General features: G+C 34.9%; 1 protein-coding gene and 1 pseudogene across 2 annotated transcripts in view; both read left to right on the forward strand.

Annotated features, from left to right (window-relative positions):
* LOC148945088 (pre-mRNA-splicing factor 38B-like) overlaps positions 1–10,212 on the forward strand; it is a 61,232-nt gene extending 51,020 nt beyond the window's left edge. Inside the window, exons 5-7 of one of the 2 annotated variants that reach the window (XM_089099481.1) lie at positions 1,189–1,308; positions 3,936–4,279; positions 10,020–10,211. In XM_089099481.1, coding sequence (XP_088955607.1) covers positions 1,189–1,308; positions 3,936–4,279; positions 10,020–10,116 — 561 coding nt within the window. In that variant the 3' untranslated portion in view covers positions 10,117–10,211. Of the gene's footprint in view, positions 1–1,188; positions 1,309–3,935; positions 4,280–10,019 lie in introns of both variants that reach the window. The other variant, XM_089099482.1, reaches the window with a different exon arrangement.
* A 6,477-nt stretch (positions 10,213–16,689) lies between these two features.
* LOC148945089 (signal recognition particle subunit SRP68 pseudogene) lies at positions 16,690–18,367 on the forward strand (annotated as a pseudogene).
* The last annotated feature ends 3,250 nt before the right edge of the window (positions 18,368–21,617 follow it).

The following is a 21,617-nucleotide window of genomic DNA, read 5'->3' on the forward strand; positions in this document are numbered from 1 at the left end:
AAGTTTTAAGAAGAACGCATACAGTCCCTGAAAGTTTTACTCAACTGGCCCTTTTAATCACCTTGGTTGCATGAGTCATTCGTATTTCAGTGAATGACTCTTAAACCACTATTGACAGTAAAACGAATATTTTAGTGGCAAAATCTGATAAAACTTCATGTTATACCAAAACTTTTTTAAAACTGATAGTGTACAGGATAATGTTTTCATAATCATTCATTCTGCTATAGTTTTACTTACCTACTATAGACTTTGAATGAATGAATGGATTTATTTAGTGATTGAACTCGCAGAGAGTATTTCACTTTCTAGTCTAAAACTAGTGACTACTAACGCATTACATAATAATGCACTAAAACACTAATTCATAAAAACAATTTAAAAAAAACTGGCTAACTATAGGGTTTTTGTACAAAAAATGTTCGATTATATATTAAAAAAAAAAGTAAAAATGTCCCTAAATCTTCCCTAAATTATTAAATCACCTTACTGCTGTCAGAGATGATTGCGATTCAGCATAATAAATTGCTGTTCAAGCTCATCTTGGGCATGGAAATTCAATTTATACGATGTGAATTACAAGTCGACGGATATCGATACCGCTTCCGATATCGATACAAATCGATATCGCTTCCTATTACGCGCCATCGTCAGGCTTGGCGAGTTAAGAAATTGGCACCAATTAGGTATAAGATAATAATCCAAAATAAAATCACCAATAAAATAAAACTAAAAATGCTAAGTAGCTTTCATTAATTTGGCATAATAGAAACTTTAGTATAGTCAAATCAAAGTAGAACCACTTTGTCGTATGTGTAGATTCATAATAAAATCAAAATTTCTACTATGTCATATGATTCTGGCTACTTGGGTTTAGTTTTGTTTTATTCGGGATTTCATTTTGGTTCATTTTCTTTTTCCTGGTTGACGCAAATTTTTATTTCAAGCCTGAGGTGACGTGACACATTACGGTTATCATTTGTAAATTGCATCGTATTGCCTAACCTTCTATATCTAAGGTGAATTTATTCACCATTTTATTATATTGAATCAATTCTTATTACATAGCTGCTGAAAGGCAAAGAGTGGCGTATATCTTCACCGTCTCGAGAATTTTTTTTTCCTTCCTTGAGTGGGTATATTTATTTATATGGAAAATTATTACGGCCATTTTATTTTCTTCAACAGGAGATTGATGTCAAGGCTGGTGGTGGACAAACTATTACAGTTGGAGACATGGTGAAACAATTTTTGTCAAAGCTCGATTGGTTTGATACCTTATTTCCACGGATTCCAGTTCCTATACAGGTAGACGAAAGTTTGCAAGTAAAACGTGGGAAAACCAGCTGGTGACTATATGTCAACTATTAGAGCATCCTCTCTCAACGTGAGGGTTGTGATCCCCAGGGGTGTTGATCTCCGTGACAGGGCGTTGTTGTAAAAAAAAAAGAAAAAAAAAGAAAAATGAGCGTACACAGTCGGTAGACGAATATATTTCTGATGATTTTTTGCCTCAACTGCAGTGCTTTTGATCTAGAAACAAATTAAGTATGGTATCTTATCTTAACCTGAGAGTTGTTATCACCTAGAGGTAGTGATCCCCTAGACAAGGGGTTGTAGTAAAAAAATGAATGACTGTACACAATATGTGGACGGATATATTTTTGATCGTTTTTTGTGTCGACCGCAGTGCTTTTGATTTAGAAACAAATTAAGCATCTTATCTTAACCTTAGAGTTATTATCCCCCAGGGATAGTGATCTCCTAGACAAGGTGTTGTAGTAAAAAAAAAATGACTGTACTAATGGAATTTTCATACCAGAGTACATTGCTGTTTTTGGCCGTTTGTGCCACAACAGCAATTTTAACCAAAAAGTGTCCAAATGCTATTGAGCGAAAACCCTAATCAGCTTAAAACTACGGATAATCTTTGAGTTATGTTTCGCATTATCTGTGGGTATACGACCACCGAAGGATTTGTTCCGTTCCCAAATGTATTTGAAGTACATATAAAATAAAGGATTATTTAAAGAAAAAATTTAAAAGCTTTGTTTGAATGACGTAACTCATTTGAGACTGAATTTGGTGTTTATAGCATATTTCTTAGTTGCGTAGCTACGCAATGACAGCGGGGTGGACGTAGCGTGCTTAGCAAGTCACTTTTGGTAGTTGAGGTGGGGAGACCAATGGGTTTTAAGTTTAAGGCCCAAATTTTTGTCAATGGTTGTTCAGATCAGCCAGAAGAAAGAGGCAGTTTACCCCCTAGTCTCCCTCCACTTTAAACAATGTATTTACGCTAAGCTGCAAAATCATGGATAGGGCAGGGTAGTTTTCCTATTGTGGGAACGTTTTAGCGAAGTGCGAGATATTACGTCCATATGATTATGTGTACATAGCTGGAGAGCGGGGGGGGGGGGGGCTCCAGAATCAAGATTTATTGGACGAACCTCTATCCTTTCAAAGATTATAAATCAATTCCTAAATTATATTCTCGATATTTCTGACAAAAAAAGACCTTATTAAAATGACTTACGGAATGCTCCTAGTCTCCTAGTCCCTTTTTGTTTTTATTTTATTAGAAAGCAACTTCTAAATTTTTTGAACACGCTATGTCAATTTGCGACGCCTTCGATTTCTTCCTTAAGCGTAATTTGATTTGTTCTGTTGTAATTTGTTGTTGTAATAGGCTAGGCTGTGTTTTCAATAATTCTGGTTCAAGTTCTTTTAGCTTTCATACTAATTCCACTGCATGATAAATTAACACTATAGTACATTATGCATCGGAAAAGAAAATTATTTACAGAAGGTGCCTACAAAGTGAGTTCTACTCGAATATCGGCAACCCTAAACAAGAAAAACAACAAAATAAAAAAATAATAGTATAAAAGTAATGAAAAAGAGAAGTAATAAAAAAATAATCAAGGTAAAAATGAATGACACACCACATTCAACCTACAACCCACATTCCAAGTCAAATATTAACTTTAATATAGGTAAGCACCAGCACCGGCAACCATGATTTAATATTACTTAATAATTTTAAGTCAGATATAGTTTTACATCATTTTTAGAAAGCGAAATGGAAGATCGTGAATCCGCGTAACTTTCAGAAACTTCACACACTTTATTATTGATGTTTTTTTTTGGAAAAAATCTATATAGTTCAGTATGAATTCTAGAGCAAGGCAATTTTCTGAATGTATTCGTAAAATATACCTATTTTGAACTAAAGAAATTAGCGAAAAAAAAAATTAGTGTAGTTTTCAATTTCTATGACACTCGTGTCTAAGTACTAAAAACGTCCTATCGTTTCCATTAATAATAGCCAAAATACGTTCCCACGCTGTCTGCTTTGATTCTACTGTCTGCTTTGACTGTCTGAATTTTGATTCTAACTTTAAGCCAATAAGATGATCACAATCTTTTAATGTATATGACCACGTACATTCAAATGATCGACGACTACAGTGCTAATATATTCATCCCTGCATAATTCGATGAAACAAGAAAAGTCTACTTCCAACCGTTATTCTTATTATTGCCTAGTCAGAATGAAGAATCAGGGTATATTTTTTGGAAATTAAACTGGATAACATTTCTGGAAATTGGAAATAAAGCCAGTGCTTGAAACAGCAATTTTCCTATCTCCTAGGTAAATCAGCCATTTGATGTAAAGGTATAGTATTAGTAGACAATACTGAGGAACAAATTCATGTTGGTAGGTTTTTAAACCAATTCCTTGTCTTTTCAATTTCCGGTTTCTGTAACTTTAAAATCAAGGAAAAACATAATCTTGGCTTTACAACAGGTTTGGCTATGAGTCGGAGTCGGGCGTTACGACGGGGCGCAACGCCGGGCGTTATGAGTCAGGCGTTACGCTTTCACGTTCAGGTTTCACATAGTGAGTTTACATATTACATTTCTTTTTTTTGTAGATGTCAATAGAGAAGAAATTAAAGGAAAAATTCCCACACATGTCCGTCCGTGCTCCTGGACCTAAGCCTGTCGATAAAACATTGGGCGAATCTCCACGCAGTCCAAGCCGTCGCCGTTCACCAGAAAATGGGAGAAGAAGAACTTCAGGAAGCCGTGAGCGAAAACGTGAGAGGCCAACCTCGCGAGAAGGAAGAGGTGATAGTCGCCGGTCTAGAAGTCCAAGAAGACGCGATTCACCCCTGAGGAAAGATAGACGAAGATCTAGAAGTCGAGAGCGAGATTATAGAGGAGGCGATGTGAGCCAACGGGGATATGGATATCGCGGACATGAGGGTAATAGAAGGTACAGAGAAAAACATAGCTTCATAAAAGAGAAATATCTTCTGGGTGGGGAAAGGGTGATGCTTGCTGATTTTTTTGAAATTTTAACCTAATTGTAGCAATTGAATTATTTGACATCTGGAGATGAAAGCTTCAATAGTAAATTTTATTGCGTTTTATTGTAATTCCGTACGTATTTTGCCAAATTTAAAATTTTCCGATTTAAACTGCGCAGTTGCATGTTTCTTGTTTTATTCATTCAGTGCGGCAAATTTTAGTCGCCTGCATCATTTTTGAGCATAAAAAAAAAAAAAAAACAAAAAACAAAAAAAAAAAACGACGGTTTATTTTATAACCGTTAAAGCATAAAAATGAGACTTTGATAGTTTTTTGCAATGGTTTAACCAAAGGGTAAACTAAGGAAAAAACGAAAAAATTGCGTGAAATAGTCCTATTTAACTAATTTATATACTTTCTTTGAAAAATAGTCAAAATAGAGGGTCCACTGTCCAACTTTGGAGCTCCAGTTGTGCACACTGAAAATCAGCGGGTGATTTTGGTTCAAAGAGGCTGCAACATGCCTATCGTTGTGTTATAACCTTAGAAAGACCTGAGTCCTTATTTGAGTATTAGACCCCAAAGAAAAGAGAATTTATTATCTAAAAAGTATCTGAACTAAAAGTTTTCTTTCTTTTACTGGCTTAGTATTTCATACAAAATTACCAATCAGGCTCTAGAAAAACAGGGTTTTTAAGAGATGGAGGTATTTTCTCTTTAGAAATGCGGAATATTGTGATTCGCTCACGAAACTAAACCAATAGATTGAAAGCACACTATTTTTGTATGTATGTGTTGAACAGTACTATCTCTTTTTCTCTTTGATTAGACATTGCTTGCAATACCCTATGCACTATATGCTTTGTTTACCCCTACGTGTCTTTATGTGTCTCTTCTGATCTTATATTTATTTATTTTTTGTGTGTCCATCCTTAGTGTTATTGGGGTGTTGTCATTCGGCCGGAATTTTTCTTGACGAATTTCAAAACAACTTTATAAGTAAATTCTTTGGAGCTTATAATTTAGGGAGGTTTTATGATTAGTTTGACTCTAGTTCCTCCAGTCCATTTGTGGCACATCGGCATATGTGCCATTTGTGGCACAAAGCCTCTTCATTCATCGCGCATGGCTGACGCTGCAATGATAGCCTACCATTCAGGTGTCAGTGAGGTTAAAGCTATCTTCCGGTCCCGGTCTAGTATTCTGCGCAGTTTATTCTCCGGACGACCTCTTTTATGCATACCGTCAACTCAACACACAACAAGACGGAGCACTTAAGGCAAAAGGAGAAAAGAAACAAACTACAACAACTAAACTGGCAGAGAAAAGACAGTGGTGTGGCAGACTGACGTGTGGCAGGCAGACTGCGTTGATTTCGAGTCCGTCCAAGACAAGGTTATCCCTAAAAGATTCAAAACCCACTATACAGTTCTTTAATTCAGTTATCTATGCAGTTCCAAACATTATCCAAGTTATAAAATGACTCTTTTTATCATTAGGTGGAATGATGATTTGTTCAACCCCCTCTACAGAATGCGAAAATTGGAGTATAAACGAAAAAAAACAAACGAAAAATGAAACTTATAAGATTAGAGAAACAAACGTCTTAACACTTACATACAAAGAAACTCAAGATACGAGGCGTTTTTTTTAACTAAGGTCCGTTTGAACATAAGTTCGCAAAGAAAGATTATTTCAAAAAAGTAAATTTATTTTCAGAAAGTGCATACTTTACTCTATTTTTCGAAATAGTTACCAAAATTTTGAGACACTCATTATACCTCTCAACTAATTTTAAAGTAAAGTCTTTATAAAAACTTGCCTCCGGCTCCAATAACCAAGAGTTCACTGTTGTTTTTACGTCGTCGTCATCTTTTTAACGGTTGCCACTGAGGTGGCAACCGGTTGAACTGGAGACGAAATATGGATTTCACATATTCCGCCCAAATCGAGGCAACAGAACATGGAATGGAAACACACACTCCCGAAACTTTGAAGGTCGAACATCCTCTCTCCCAGTGCAAAATCATGGCGTCGGTGTTTGGGAATTGGCTTGGTGTTGTTTTGGTCGACTTTATGCTCGGAGAACCACTATCAATTCAGAAGCATACTGCCTAACCCTCAAAAAGTTCTCCAGAGCAAGAGATATAAAAAAAAAAAAAAAAAAAAAAAAAAAAAAAAAAAAAAAAAATTGGCATGCTGACAAAGGAAATTGTTATGCTGACAAAGGAAATTGTTCTTCTTCATAACAACGCAAGACTTCACACTGCTGGTCAGACCCGCAATTAGTGGGACGATTTGTCTGGGAAGTTTTAGATCACCCATAATATATTTCTAATCTTGCGCCAAACGACTACCATTCTCTTCTCCACTTCAAACAACACCTCAGGGGTAAACGTTACAGTGATCATGACGACGTAAAAACGGATGTCGTTTCCTGGTTTCCGAAAAAGACGTCACGTTTTTATACAGAGGTTACTTTAAAATTAGTTGAGAGGTATGATAAGTGTTACAACATACTTGGCAACTATGCTGTTAAATAAAGTGTGTACTTTTTGAAGATAAATAAACTTTTTTTTTAAATAATCATTCGTTGTGTACTTATGATCAAACGGACCTTAATTAAAAAACACGCCTCGTAGCTCGAAGGATCCATTTCCTCGCAGATTTCCAAATTTCCGTGTTTTCTTATATGTAGGCTACCTACTTCGATGCTAAATTGGAATACGAAGAAAAATATCTACAAAATCAAAAAATGGAAACAAAGAAACAAAATAAAAAAAAATATATTAAATAAATAAATTTAACATAAGGTTAGAAAAAATATAAAGGAAAATTGTAATAAAACAAAATTTAAATGTTACAAAATTAAAGTCTGTATCTGCTCAGAAATGGTACAAAAGTTTCCCAACCGGAACCTAGAAGGAAGAGCAAAAAATGCGCAATATAGACGGCCTAGCATTTCGGCCTTCGCTCTGGAGAGTATCTAAAGGATTTTCTCAGTTTCTCCTTTAATTGTGTATTCTAATCCGCTATATTGAATTATACAATAGAGAGGCTTCTGAATTAGGGGATATTTTAAGGAGATGCTGTTAAAGTAACCTTAAAGTCGAGTGTCAAAAATTAAAGTTTCCAAAGTTTTTCAAAGTCGAACTCCCAGTCAACACTGAATGAAATGAAAAAAAGGTAAATTTAAGAGAAAATATTTTGTTTTAAGACAGTTAACAATGTTCCTTTATGTAATTTATAAGTGTCTGTAACGCCCAGCCAATCATGTGAGGCTATTCAGTGAGGAACTGAAGCCAGAGTTTCTGCTGGGTATTTTCACTATCAGTCAGTCGATTACTAGTTATCAAAACGGAGTATACCCTTTCTCTCTCTTTTTATTTTTAAAAGCAAGCACGGGAGGGGATTCGATTTTTTTAAAGACGATGCAAAAAAGATATTTTTCTAAATTTGGGGATAGGGGTTAATTTTTTAATAAAAGTACCAACTGTTTTTTCAAAATCTAGGACGCATTTGCCCCCCCCCCCCCAGGTTGACATACCTGAATGTAGTTAGTGTATTTCACTAAAAGGAGACGAACTTCATGCGCAGTTCAGTAAGTAAACGTGTTATGTCTCAGAGCTGAAGAAACGAGTTGAAACTTTCAACAATAGCTTTTTGGAGGGGGAGGCGGTAAGGGGACTTATAATTTCGTATTTTCGGGGAGGTGGTACAAATTTTTCACCAGTCTTTATAAAGAAAGTGTTTTCCTTTTTCTAGTGATTTAAACATAGGAAATTATGGTACACTTAAATACGGCCTTTTTATAATAATCAATTTAAAACAAAATTCCACGAAACGAGTTTTTCAAAGAAAAGTAAAGACCTCCATTAATTCAAAAATGAGAAGAAATCAAGTCAAATAATATTCCAAGCGTAAAACTACCACAAATCACTATCAATAGCTAAATGAAACTCAAAACGAATAGAAATTACAATAAACAGCCGAGTCAAACTCAAAACGAGCAAAAATTAACATGAGTAGGGCTGATAAGCCCCATACATTCTCAAGACTAGAACATAATTTGCGCTTTTACTGAAAAAAAAAAACAAAAAAAACAACAAAAAACGAATGACCGTGGATTGTCAGCTTAATTGACATATACTGATCTTTATCCCTTAAAGTTTTGATAATTTTTATTTATGAAAGTAAAAAAGTGAAAACATTTAAAACCTATTTTGTTTTCAGTTTTTTGTTTTCATATTTTCGTTTTGATTAGCTCAACATCCCTCACAAGAAGCCCTAGTGGTTGATAACCTGTATGCTCAGATACAGGTTGAAATTTTCATCTCAATGTTCTTAGCCCTACAAGTAGTTGCAATAGAAGTAGTAGTAGTAAATGTAACATTAACAGTAGTGTGCACATATTGCCTTTTGGTGAGATTATCTTCTCCTTTAAGTATTCTCTGGAAGTTCCACCTTAAAACCCAAATCAATTCTTGAGATACGCTATTTTGACAATGTGCATGCACATAGGGTCTTTGCATTTGGTTCAAATTTCCCCACAATACTGTAAATGGAATAGTTTAATAGTAGTAGTTGTAGTACTATTGATAGCATGCAAATATTACCTTTTTGATCATGTACCTTTTTACTTCTTATATTTTTCAAATTAATATGCTTAGCTTTTCTTGTCTTACGCGCTTTTGACAATCCCTATGCATATAAAATGTTTTGATTTAGTTCAAAACTCCCCTCAACATTCTCTGAAAATCTCACCTGAATACCCTTCGTCTTCTTGGACAGCAAAATTTTGCTGTAGTTTTGGTAATTTGTTTAAGAAGTGAATTTTCACTTCGACTAGAAATTTTTTTTTATAAGTGGCAGTTTTGCACTAAAAAGAATAAAAGTTATAAAAGAAATAATTTTGGGACTTTTTAACTACGCTGAGCAAAATGACCATCTCCAAATTTTGATTGGATGTGTTAGGGGAAATGGTGGATGTGAGAGGGGTGTTAGTTGCCCTCCAATCACCTTCGACTATTAAAAAGGGCACTAGCCCTTTCAATTTCCAATCGAATGAGCATTTTTCGAAGTTTCTACGACAACTCCTTCGATATGAAGTGCCCTGGTCTAAAAAAAATAAATAATACGTTGTGCCAACATCGCTCTTTACTTAGGCAACGCTATTGCGCTGCATATGATTAAATAAAAAAAAAAAACAAGTATTTTCTTGGATCAACATTAAAACTCAAAAACGAACAGAAATTATTGCGTATAGGAAGGGGTTAGCCCTCTCCTCAATACCTTGCTTTTTACAGTAAGTTTTTAGTTGTTTTTTTTTTGTTTTTTGTTTTTTTTTCAAAGAGCTTCCTATTCTAATGAAAAGGCTCGTAAATTTTAATAGGTAAAACTAAACTTGATGAATCCTATACATTTGGAATCAGCATAATAAGCTGGTTCTTTTTATGTATCTATTGATATCAAAATTCCATTTTTTAAAGCTTTGGTTACTGTTGACCCGAGTCGCTCTTTACTTACAGTTCGTTACTACGTACTATTCGATTTCTTTCTAAAAAGTTCAAAAATTCTAAATGATATAATCTTGATACTTGTTTCATCATTATAATTGTTTCATGTTACTGTCAGAAAAATAACATCTGAGAAAAAAAGGTTAAATAGTATTTCGGAAGTTTACAATTAGATTTTGTTTTATGCAGGCATGAATCCTATGAAGAAATGTTGGCCAAAGAACGACAAAGACAGCAGAGATCGAGTGATCGGCACAGAGACCGTAGCCGAGAAAGGAGATACTAGGACTATATGCTTTTGTGAATTTCAACATTTTTATACTGTTCCTTTATAGATGAAATACATTAAATTATGTTTTTTTTGTTTTTTTTTGGCAAATTCCAGTCCTTCGTTTTGAATAAAGGAATCATAAATAAATCTTGGCTGGAGATCTCTTTGATTTTTGTTTTATTTTGGTTTCTGCGTTTTCTTTGCATTTATTATTTCGGTCGTACTTCACGTATCTCAAGAATTTATTAAAAAAAGAAAGTCATTAATAAATCTTTTAGTGTTGGTAATTTGTTTAAGAAGTGAATTTTCACTTCGACTAGAAATTTTTGTTTTATAAGTGGCAGTTTTGCGCTAAAAAGAATAAAAGTTATAAAAAACATTAAGTGAAAAACTGAAATTTAAAACCTGAAGATCGTTTTCGACCTTGTAAGCCCTGGCCATAAGTGTTTCTACCTTATAGTATTCTCTAAGTAATAACCTTGTGAGTTATCCAAAATTTGACTGCATCATTTTAAATATTAGTAAAACACATTGCTTGGCTATTGTGTCGCGGCACGAGCACTTGTAACCCCTTTCTCTCTCTCTCTCTCTCTCTCTCTCTCTCTCTCTCTCTCTCTCTCTCTCTCTCTCTCTATCTATCTGTCTCTCTTTCTCTCTTCTGCTTTCCCCTTCTTCATGAGTAAAAAGATGAGTAATTTTAATTTTCTCTGTACTATTTCTCTTTTATCGAAATTCGTTTAATGGGAAAAATACCATAATTTTAATATCCCCCATACAACAGGATCTACCCTACGCTCTGTTTACACGATCGTGAATTGAAACATTCTAGGTATTCCCTTTTGTCAGAGCCGGAGTTAGGTTTTTTCTCAGGGGGAGGGGGGGCAAATGTAGACTTTGCCGCCCCCTGCTGCACCATCAGTGCTGATCTCCCCGCCTAGATCTGGCCCTGCCTTTTCTGACCTTTCTTTTTCTTTCTTTATCCATTTAATTTCGGGTGGCAAATACCTCTTTATTATAAAGAGGATGTTATATACCTATTCTCCCATAAGGTGTTTGCTTTAGTTGGACTTCCTCTCTAAAACTCCCTCTATAAATTTGTTCAGATGTTCATGACTAGTACTCTGTTCCCTGTGTTATTGTGGATGAATTGTGTTTTCACTTTCTGTATAATTACTGAATGTCTCTACTACCCAAATAAATATTGAGGTATCTCCACACGCTTTTTTGTACACGTGTATGTGTGTGTGTCGGTTTGTAGTTTGTGTACGTTTCAGATGCAGCAATTTTATTTTGTTCTGTTTTTCTATTCATTTTTATTAGGTACCATTTTCTGTACTCGATAAGTTAAAGATGATTTTATTTCGTCTGTTGGACATATTCATGCTTTTCTTGCCGTCTAGTTTTCTGTGCTAACGCGCGAAGCTCAAAAGATGCATCTCAAGAAATCCTTTTTTGAAAACTTAGCTCTTGAATAAAGCTATCTATCATACTTTTTTCTGAATGCGTTGTTTGACTTTTCTGATAAGGATGAAAGTCAGTTGATTTCTCGATGAGAAAACAAAAGGAAGTAATTTATTCATTGATGATACAACGAAATGCAATTTGACAAGGAGGGGCTCTTTCATCCCTCTGAAAGGACTTCAGGGATAAGGGCTTATCCTTAATTTCAACTAAGGATTGCATCAAAATACTAAAAACGCAGGTCTTGATTACCGTGGTAAGGTCCATGATCCTGATTACCTGGTGTAACGATTTCAAACGCTAAAGTACCAGAAGCGTTAAAGTGAAAATGTTTTTTGCCTCGGCCTTATCTTAGCTGTATTCATGTCTATAAAGACATAATTTTCTAAGATTTTTTATGGTTGTTTCAAAGTTATAAAGTTTTTCAGGGCAGTACCAGATTCTTGTCAATTTGCCGTATTGAATTAAGGAAATAAATAAATGAAACTGACTAGTTAAATTGAAAGTTGATGTTTGCTACTATCAAAACTGTATATGAAGGGTCTTTCTCGTTTAAAAAAAATTCCTCATTTTTACTATTTTGGTAAATATTGAGCAGTTCACATAAATGACCTAAGAATAAGGCGAACATACCACTCGGTGCCTTTTTTATGCTCTTTTCGAATATAATAATTGTTTTTGTTACAAATTCAATTTTCAGCCATTTACGGACCCTCAAAGATGATACCTTCTTCTCTTATTTTAGATACGGCTTATATACCTCTGTATGCGTCACTCTTGTTCAAGGTTCTTTGTTATACTAGCATACTGAATCGGCGATAACAAAATCGAGAATCAATAAAAGCATGGGAAATATCTAATATGGGCTACATATTTGGGTACGGTTAGATAGGTTAAGTTAGGTTACAATTGAATTTGCGAGAAAAAAGATTAATATATTCGGAAAGAGGGTAAAAAAAAGCATCGAGTGGTACGTTCACTTTATTTGTAGGTCATTTAAGTGAACTGCACAGTATTTACCCCTATTTTTATGGTAGATAGATAGATTTTTAGGTACATATAATCAGCTGAAAATGAGAACATATATAACCATGTATTCCCCACAAGGCTTTCTGGCCAGGAATACAGGGAGAAAAAAAACAATCAAAAAGGGAAAAAATATAAAACTTGACAATCTAAGATCGATTCTAACCTTGTAAAGCCGGGTCAGAAGTGTTTCTACTTTAGAGTATTTTGTAACTTCAGATAATAACCTTATGAGTCATCCGAAATTATACCGTGTCATCTTAAAGAATTAGTATAATATGGCTAAGTTATTACGTTCTGCCAGCATTTGTACCCCTCTTTTGCTGCTCTCCCCTTCTCCCTCATGAGTTAAATTTGGTGTTAGCTACAAACAAAACTTGTATTTGAAGGATCGTTCTCGTTAGAAATTTAATTCATCATTTTTCTATTTTGTATCATGTGATGAGATAGAGGGATAAATGTTTACATATATATAATCAAAAAACAATGAGAACACATATAACCATGTATTTTTTGCCAGCCTCTATGACCGGGAATACAGGGAGAAAAAACACAAAAATTGAGAAAAATAAATAAAAAATAACGCACACACCAAAAAGGAAAATTACACTTAACCGCACTTTACGGACTACCCCTCGAAAACCAAGCCACAGCAAAATGCCATACGCAATAAATAATAGTACACACAATGACATTCGATTTTTAACCGATTCAGGCAAAGTAATCCTGACAGAATGGGAAGCAATCAGAAGGTTCAAGTCTTATTAGCCTGATGAATTGAATGGAATTCGAATGTTACCAGAATTACGAACATACTATGTAGAATGGCCAGAGACAAGAGATGAACTAGTTCTGAGGGTCGCAGAAACATTACTGTGATGTTTACCATTTAAACATTTGCCTCTCAATTACTTGGACTATCTGTCTTGGCTTTTTTTTTTTCTATAATTACCCAGCCCAGTCTTGATGCAACCTATTGCCCAAAATACTTGATAACTTCAATTCAAAATCAACACACATAACAAAAAATTGATCTCAAATTAAGTAGCGTCTTATTATGAGAAATATTCGTTTAATGGATAAAAATACCTACTTTGTCGTATATTTTAGAGAGTAGTATAAAAAGGGAAGAAAAAGTTGACAAAGTCTATATGGTAGGGCAATAAGAGACTGAAGAATGAATTAAACTATGAAAGAAAACTTTTAGAATTGACCCAGGGAAAATTTTGTTCAATATTTCTCAGAACTTCGAGATTCCGCAATATCTTCATTTTAAATAGACTAATATGATGCCTGAAAAAAGATTTTCATCAAGGAGAATATACAGGTACCACACATACCAGTCGCTAGGTCTGCTGAAAAAACCCATTCAAAGATGAATTTTTAATAGTTGGAGGTAAGCCTGAGAAATTTGCAAGAAAATCAGAACGCTCGCCTTAGGAACAAATAAGGCTTGGCAATTAGCTTGGGTGCAATGGGCGTGTAAGCCTATTCAAACAATCAAGTTTTATTTTCTCTTTCCTTGGTACTCTAACAGTTGAAAGTAGAAGTAATAGAGCAAAAAATACAATAAAAAAGAGGTGAAGAGTGAAAAAAAAGAAAGAGAAAAGAATACTTATGTTGATAGCACTAATAGAAGTAGCCAATAACCAAATGAAATCAAATAAGGCTCTACAAAGAGGAACCATCAGCCTCAATGGGTATCGGAACTCATTCAGCTGCTCAAAAGCCAAAATTATGATCGCCACCTTTCAATTTTTTTTAGATTTTAGTTTGAGAGCAATTTGTATTTTCATTTGGATGTGTTCTAAAAATAAGGATTAACAAAAAAAATGCTATGGTAATAATGTTAGCTATTAAATGCTAAATTATTTTTTTTAAACGACATTTTCCTCATGAATGAACTTTTTGAGCAATTAAACACGCAAATGGACTATTTTGGTAAAATACTTCAACTATAAACTACCAAGCTAAATAAAATGAACGAAAAATAGAAAACAAAAGCAAACAGACAACTATATGTGCCATCTATGAGTTAAAATGAAAATGTATATAGAGATTTTAAACACCTATTTTATGCCATATAATACTTAAATCAAAAGGGAAATTATAATAGTAGTAACTCAGATTTAGCCTTAAATCCAAACTAAGACATGCATACATTGGACATCAACATTACACGCTTTACTGTCTCTTCAATAACACCTTAACATTTTGAAAAATTTAATTTTGAAGAGAAAAAATAGGTAACAATGATCATTAATAACTTGGAATAAGTGATAACATGGGTGATGGGCGACGGTTTGAGGTAACAATCAGGTCCCCAGCTGAAAAGTTTACTGACCACGAACAAAACTTTTGGTGCTTCACCCCAAAAACCAGTAATATATATATATTTTTTTCTCAGTTATTTGTTTAATGGATATTAAATAAAGTACATTTGATAATAGAATGACTTATGCAATACAGAGTAGTAGAGTATACCAACTTCTTAGGGGTAAAGTTAAGATGGGATTTGAAAAGTTCATACATAAAAATTTTTCAAGAACCAAGATCAACGGAGTGTAATATATAGTGCAATTTTATGAAACAGCTCGTTTTGAGGAACTGTAGGCTAGCTATCAGAAGCCACAAGCTTGATAATATTTGTCTGTTTTTTGAAAAAGGGGTAAAACGCCTCCAAAAGGATGATTCATCTTGGTGAAAATCCCGGCATCAAATTCAGCGTTACAAAAAAGCCAATTGCAGAGGTCACAAGCGCTTCTCTCTAAAAATGCGATTTTTTTTCAAATCAAAAATTTTAACGCATGTGCATTTTATTTATTTGTTGTTTTTTTCCCTCGGTTGTTCGTATAGAGTCAATGGTCCAAGAAAACCGGAAGGAGAATTGTTTTAATGAAATTTAAATGTTCTAGTTGTCTTTTATCTATCAGAAAAGATTGCACCACAGCAAAGAGGTGTTTCTGCCATTTTGTGCCATAAAAGAGGACGAAAAAGCTATCGTCAGAAAATTTAGAGATAGCCAGTCAATTTAAAATTATCAAAAATTTGTCTATTGAAATTATCATTTTCAGAGGCCCTAATGTTGCGCGACGGTGCATTCCTTCCTAAAAATGCACCTAGTCCGTACAAAATAAACGGTTAATTCGTTTTAAAGCTTAATTTAACTAAGTTGTTTTATTTGAGGGTTGGTAAAATTCAATATTATATATTATTGTGTCTCGTATAGTTTGTGTTTTAGTACATTGCTATTCAATCTCTGAACTCTTTTCCGAAATCGTAAACATGCAAACAATCAGTATTTCTTTTCCTTGTGTGGTCTATTGAATTACTCACGGCTTCATTAAATTGATATCTAAATTGAGTGATTGAATTGAGGGAATCTTAATCTGTAGATTCATTACTACTATTCCCTTCAGAGGTGACAGATTAATCGCCGGCACTTTTATCGCCTGATGCTTGTGCATTAGGTTAGTTTCAAATTTTTCCACCACTGTATTATTTGTTTTCTATGTCATTGCAAAACTTCTTATTTAGATATTTCGGTAATTCTATTTTGTTTGATTGCTACGTATGTATTTAATAATAATGTTTGTATTTTTTATGTAAATTATAGGTAATTTACAAAATACATCACAAAAAACAACAAAAGCAACATTGAGACATTGATTTTAATACACATATGTTCTGCGGTGCATGCAGATAAAGTTTGATTTGTGTCATATTAATTGCCTACTCACACACATCCGACAACCATGATTATATATCACATTCAGAAAAGCCGTTGGCTTTTCCTTATCTGGGTATTGTAAAGAATGAACCCCAGTCGTAACTAACGTCATCATATGGTTTTACTATAGCGTCATTTATGGTTATAACTCACAATAAATGTATTCTGTTATTTTAAAGAAATGCTTTGATAAAAAGTGACTATTTTATCAAATACAAAATATTTAAAGTTTTTCACCCATGACTCTGAATCGAAACTACTAAAGCACTTAAAAATTAAAACACACATCAGCAATCTTCATTAGTTTCGAAATTAACTTTAAATAGCGTAAATTAACTTGTGTGAAGACAATATTGACTGAAGATGTTAAAATGAAAAGAGACGAACCCATTTCTGAGGAGGTAGTTGACGATTTGGCATTCAATAGGAATGAAAAGCAGCTTAGTCTTCTTATTTTGAAATATATCAAAACATCACAACAGCAGAATGGCTTAAAGCACGGTGATTACAAGCGCTACAGTCAGTACTGTGCCAGAAGAATAAAAAGACTGTGAAAGGCCTTAAAACTTAAGCAAGGGGATCGTCGTCATTTCAAGAAAAAAGACATTGCTACTGAAATGCTGAAGGATGAGAGGTATTTGCATCTTGTTCTAGTTGACGCTGAACGGGCTTGGGCTTACGCTACAGAGTTAAAAAGAACATCATGTGATAAAGCACCTTGGTAAAGCAGTTGAAAGATCAGAACATTTAAAGAGCTTTGTCAAGTTCATCTGTTGATGCAAGGTCAAAGCTAGAAAGCCAGGCATACTTGGCTTCGAGGGATGTACTATTTCGAACGAGAAAAATTTCGAGAAGCTCAAGAATTCCTCTCAAGGGCTAAAACTTTCTATGAGAATCTTAGTCCATCCTTCCCTACGACGACTCTCCATTGCACGCTCAGAAAGCTGAAGAACTTATCCCATTGCTAAGATTCTGTGCTTTCAATCTCAGGGAAAAGTCGGCTCGAGAAATCATTAGCTCAGAAGGTGAAATAAGAAACTTAGACAGGCTAATTGCCCAAGCTCGACGTGAAGAAGCAGCCAACATTTTTGAAATCACCTGGCGGGGTAGAAGTGTGCCCGTACGTCAAGAGAAAGTCAGGTTGACCATCTTAGCATGTCAGGACATAGAGAAGAAAATGGAAGGAGCTACAATTGCTGAAGATAAAATTGAGCTTATTGATTCTCTCCTTATGAATATTAAGGATTCGTATGTGTTGCTCCGCGAAGAAATGGCTACCAATCCTGGTTTGCTGAGGAAAGAAGATGGACCAGTGTCGCTAAGCTATTTGAACTACTTGCGAATTAACAAAACCATTCAGAAAACCTTTTTAAGCTTGGATGGTCTCAAAAATAGCATGACCGGTCAAGATTCTGATGGAAAAAAGGCGGGAAAAACCCAAGATGTAATTCGGATGTATGAACTGATCCTTCAGAATCTGGGTGAGCTTCGCAATTTAGAGGGTATTGAAGGTGATCACGAATTTAAGAGGCAAATTGAAGGGGACGAGCTAGGAACGAAGTTCATTAGGCTCTACTATATTGGAGTCACCTTGGAGCAAATGAAACGATGGAGAGAAGCGATAGCTATTTATGAGAAGGCAGACAATTACGGAAGGGAGTTGGAGCCCTATTCCAGGTTTTAAGTTCAAGAGTCGCAAAAGAGGTGGATCCTGTTGCCGAGCAAATCAAAAGCAGCAAGTTTAGAATTCATGCTGAAAGTATGTTACAAACAGGTGTGCCAGTTCAAGAAATGAGGGACCTGACTATCAAAGATCGCCTGCCAATTTCTGAACACTTTGATGATTACGTTGAGGAGGGTTTGGTAAAGGCTGGAAGCCCTCGAGTTATTAAGATGCCTCCTTCTATGGAACCTTCGCCATGCAAGACACTTTTCTTTTATGTGGCATTTAACAGTGTAAAATTCCCTGATCTTGAGGACAAAATTGAACCTGTCAGAGGAGGTATAGGTGGCAAAGTCAAATCAATATTCAACTGGAGAAGGAAATAACATGTTTTGTGTTTTTTTTTCACATTCGTTTCTTTTTTTTTCTTATTTGTTTTGTAAAATTTTGGTTTGAAGTAAAGTCCGAAAGAGGAATTTGGCTGAAAAAAAAGTATTTAAAAATTTTATTTTATTTAGTTCTGTATGTTGTTATAAACTAATATAAAAAGATGCATAGAACAAAGTCACCTCAGTATTGAAATTTACTTTTAAGTGATATGAACTAAATTAGATTTCCTACTAAAAGTTCATGAAGAGGGTGTTTGTCCCATTTGCTTGAATATTCTACAGGATTCTGTCCAGTCTTAATTTTGTAAGCACGTATTTTGTGGCCGATATATTAAAATATGGCTCAAAGCAAAGCCTACCTGTCCAATTGACCGAGGCGCTTTATTTATCAAAGATTTGAAACCAGTATATCCATATAATGAAGCAAATACTATTTCAGTAAAAAATATCCTGACAATTTTCGACTTCCTAAACAAACCTAAAATATATTTTCACTTTTTTTTCTGTTTTAAGTTTCTAATCAGTCTAACTCTTTTTCATTCGTGCGGGTTTTTGGGTGTTTGGTCAGCTATTTGGCATTTGATCTGGGGTGTTGACCTAGTTTTCTGTTTTTTTTCCTGCGTCTTTTTTAATTAAATATCCAGGAGGAGAAAGAAAAATCCTGCTCTCTAGTTTATTTTTTATTTATTCTGACCAAAAACTAGTAAGACTTTTGTTTTCTCTGTGTTTTTCCGAGCGTCTGGGCGATCGCTTTGCATAATATCTTGTTTTTAGATCTGCTGGTTAGGTTCCTAATAACAGGATGTTTTGTATATTTTACTGTATTTTCTTTATTGCTGCCTTTCGATTTTCTGTATCTTTTGGATCCGGATCTGTATTGTCCCCTTCACATTTTGAATTTCCTTCTCTTCGTACTTTTGGGTTTTCGTTTTCTTCTATTCGTATGTTATATTTTAACCCTTGCAATCATAGAGAAAAGAATAAATTTGTTTGAAAATTATGTGAAAAAATCTGTAGAAATTATATACCCCCAAAAATACTCCCCCGGAAAATACTCCCCTAGGAAATATCTCAACCCTTGGAAAAACCCCAAAAGACCCACCGGAACATAACCCCTCCCCCCAATGGGAAATATCCCCCCATGGAAAATAATCCCCCGGTAAATACCCCCGGAAAACAACCCCCCCCCCCGTTGAAAATAAAGCTTTCCAAATTTTAGTATTTTATACGAGTTTTTTTTTTTTCCGTAGGGGAACGGAATTATAATATTACATATAGTGCCAAAAATGATTATCCAGTATCTTATTTATAGCATTAGCAAATTAGATTTTGAAAAATCTGGGTTGCAGCGGTAGCTAGCAACCTAGTAAGGACGATCACGTCCAATGCTAAGAAATACAATGACCAATAACTCCTGAAAATAGTGTCAGATCAAAACAAGAACTGCACTATTAGAACCGCCTTGTCCAATTCTAGTAAGAGATGATCACGTCCCATAAGTAGAAAGGGGTCAGGAGGTCCCACGAGAACACCATATATGGGCATAGAGTCCCTAGGGAGAACACCTGTGCTGTCAGTCCCGATCCCACACCATATATGGGCATGGAATCCCTAGGGAGAACACCTGTGCTGTCAGTTCGACGGAGCACCATATATGGGCATGGAATCCCCAGGGAGAACATATTTGCGAGAAAATGTTCCCGGGCGAAGTTTATTAATGTCTTTGATGTATTTCCAAGGAGAATTGTCTCCGGGCGAAGTTTATTAATGTCTTTGGAGTTCTTCCAGGAGAATTGTTTCCGGGCGAATGTTTTGATCTTATAGATGAAGAGATAAACGTTTTCAAATATGGTTTCCTGGTAATTTCAAATGTGACAGCACAGGGATGCCAAAAACAAAAGGAACACGCAGAAATTACGTTTCGGGGTTATTTGGGCGAAACCGTTTTAGACATTTTAGGGAATTATTTCGGCGAAACTGTTAGAGACATTTTAAAAGATGATTTTAGAAGATGTTTTAGAAGAGGATTTGAGGGTGAAAAACTGTGGTCGTTATAATACACAAGTTCCATTTGAACAGTGTCGTGAGGTCCCCTACCCCAACCCCAAAGGACCCCATACCCCAACCTCAAAGGACCCCCATACCCCAACCCAAAGAACCCCCTCCCCAAATCCAAAGGCCCCCGGGCCCCCAAAGGTCCCCCAGCACCTCAAAGGCCCCCAGAACCCCCATTTTTTAATATTTTTTAATTTGCGCATTTTGGGACACAGAAGGGCCCCACCCCCAACTTTTGACTCCCCCTCACAACTGTAGTGTTTTGTCATGGCTTACCATGTCACAGTTACATTCTCTTGATTTTTCAAAGTTCATTTTGAACTCCATTCGTTAAAATTCATGAGTTAGCTTATTTCAGTAGCGGCATGTCATGATTTAATTTGTCAAAGTGTAATTCTCTTGATTTTCAAAGTTTATTGCGGGTATCTATCTTTGAAATGCAAGAATTGGAATATTTCAGTTTTGTTTTGTTATGGTTTACCATGTCGCAGTTACATTCTCTTGATTTTCAAAGTTCATTGCGGAATTCTTTCATTGAAATGCAAGAGTTGGAATATTTCAGTAGTGTTTTGTTGTAGTTTACCTTGTCAAAGTTACATTTTCTTGATTTTTCAAAGTTCATTTTGAATTTCTTTCGGTGAAATACAAGAGTTGGAATATTTCAGTAGTGTTTTGATATGGTTTACCTTGTCACAGTTAAATTCTCTTGATTTTTCAAAGTTCATTTTGAATTTGTTTCATTGTAATGCAAGAATTGGAATATTTCACTAGTGTTTTGTCATGGTTTACCATTTCACAGTTATATTCTCTTGATTTTTATAAGTTTACTTTGGATTTCTTTCGATCAATTGCAAGAGTTGGAATATTTCAGTAGTGTTTTGTTGCGGTTTACCTTGTCACAGTTACATTCTATTAATTTTTCAAAGCTCATTTTGAATTTCTATCATTGAAATGCAAGAGTTGGAATATTTCAGCAGTATTTTGTCGTGGTTTACCTTGTCACACTTACATTCTCTTAATTTTTCAAAGTTCATTTTGAATTTCTTTCGATGAAATGAAAGAGTTGAAATATTTCAATAGTGCTTTGTCATGGTTTACCTTGTCACACTTACATTCTCTTAATTTTTCAAAGTTCATTTTGGTTTTATTTCTGTGAAATGCAAGAGTTGGAATATTTCAGTAGTGTTTTGAT

Source organism: Artemia sp. Qi Xiang Cuo, chromosome 13 (genome assembly GCF_049724085.1).
Source record: "Artemia sp. Qi Xiang Cuo chromosome 13, ASM4972408v1, whole genome shotgun sequence".
Taxonomy (NCBI): domain Eukaryota; kingdom Metazoa; phylum Arthropoda; class Branchiopoda; order Anostraca; family Artemiidae; genus Artemia; species Artemia sp. Qi Xiang Cuo.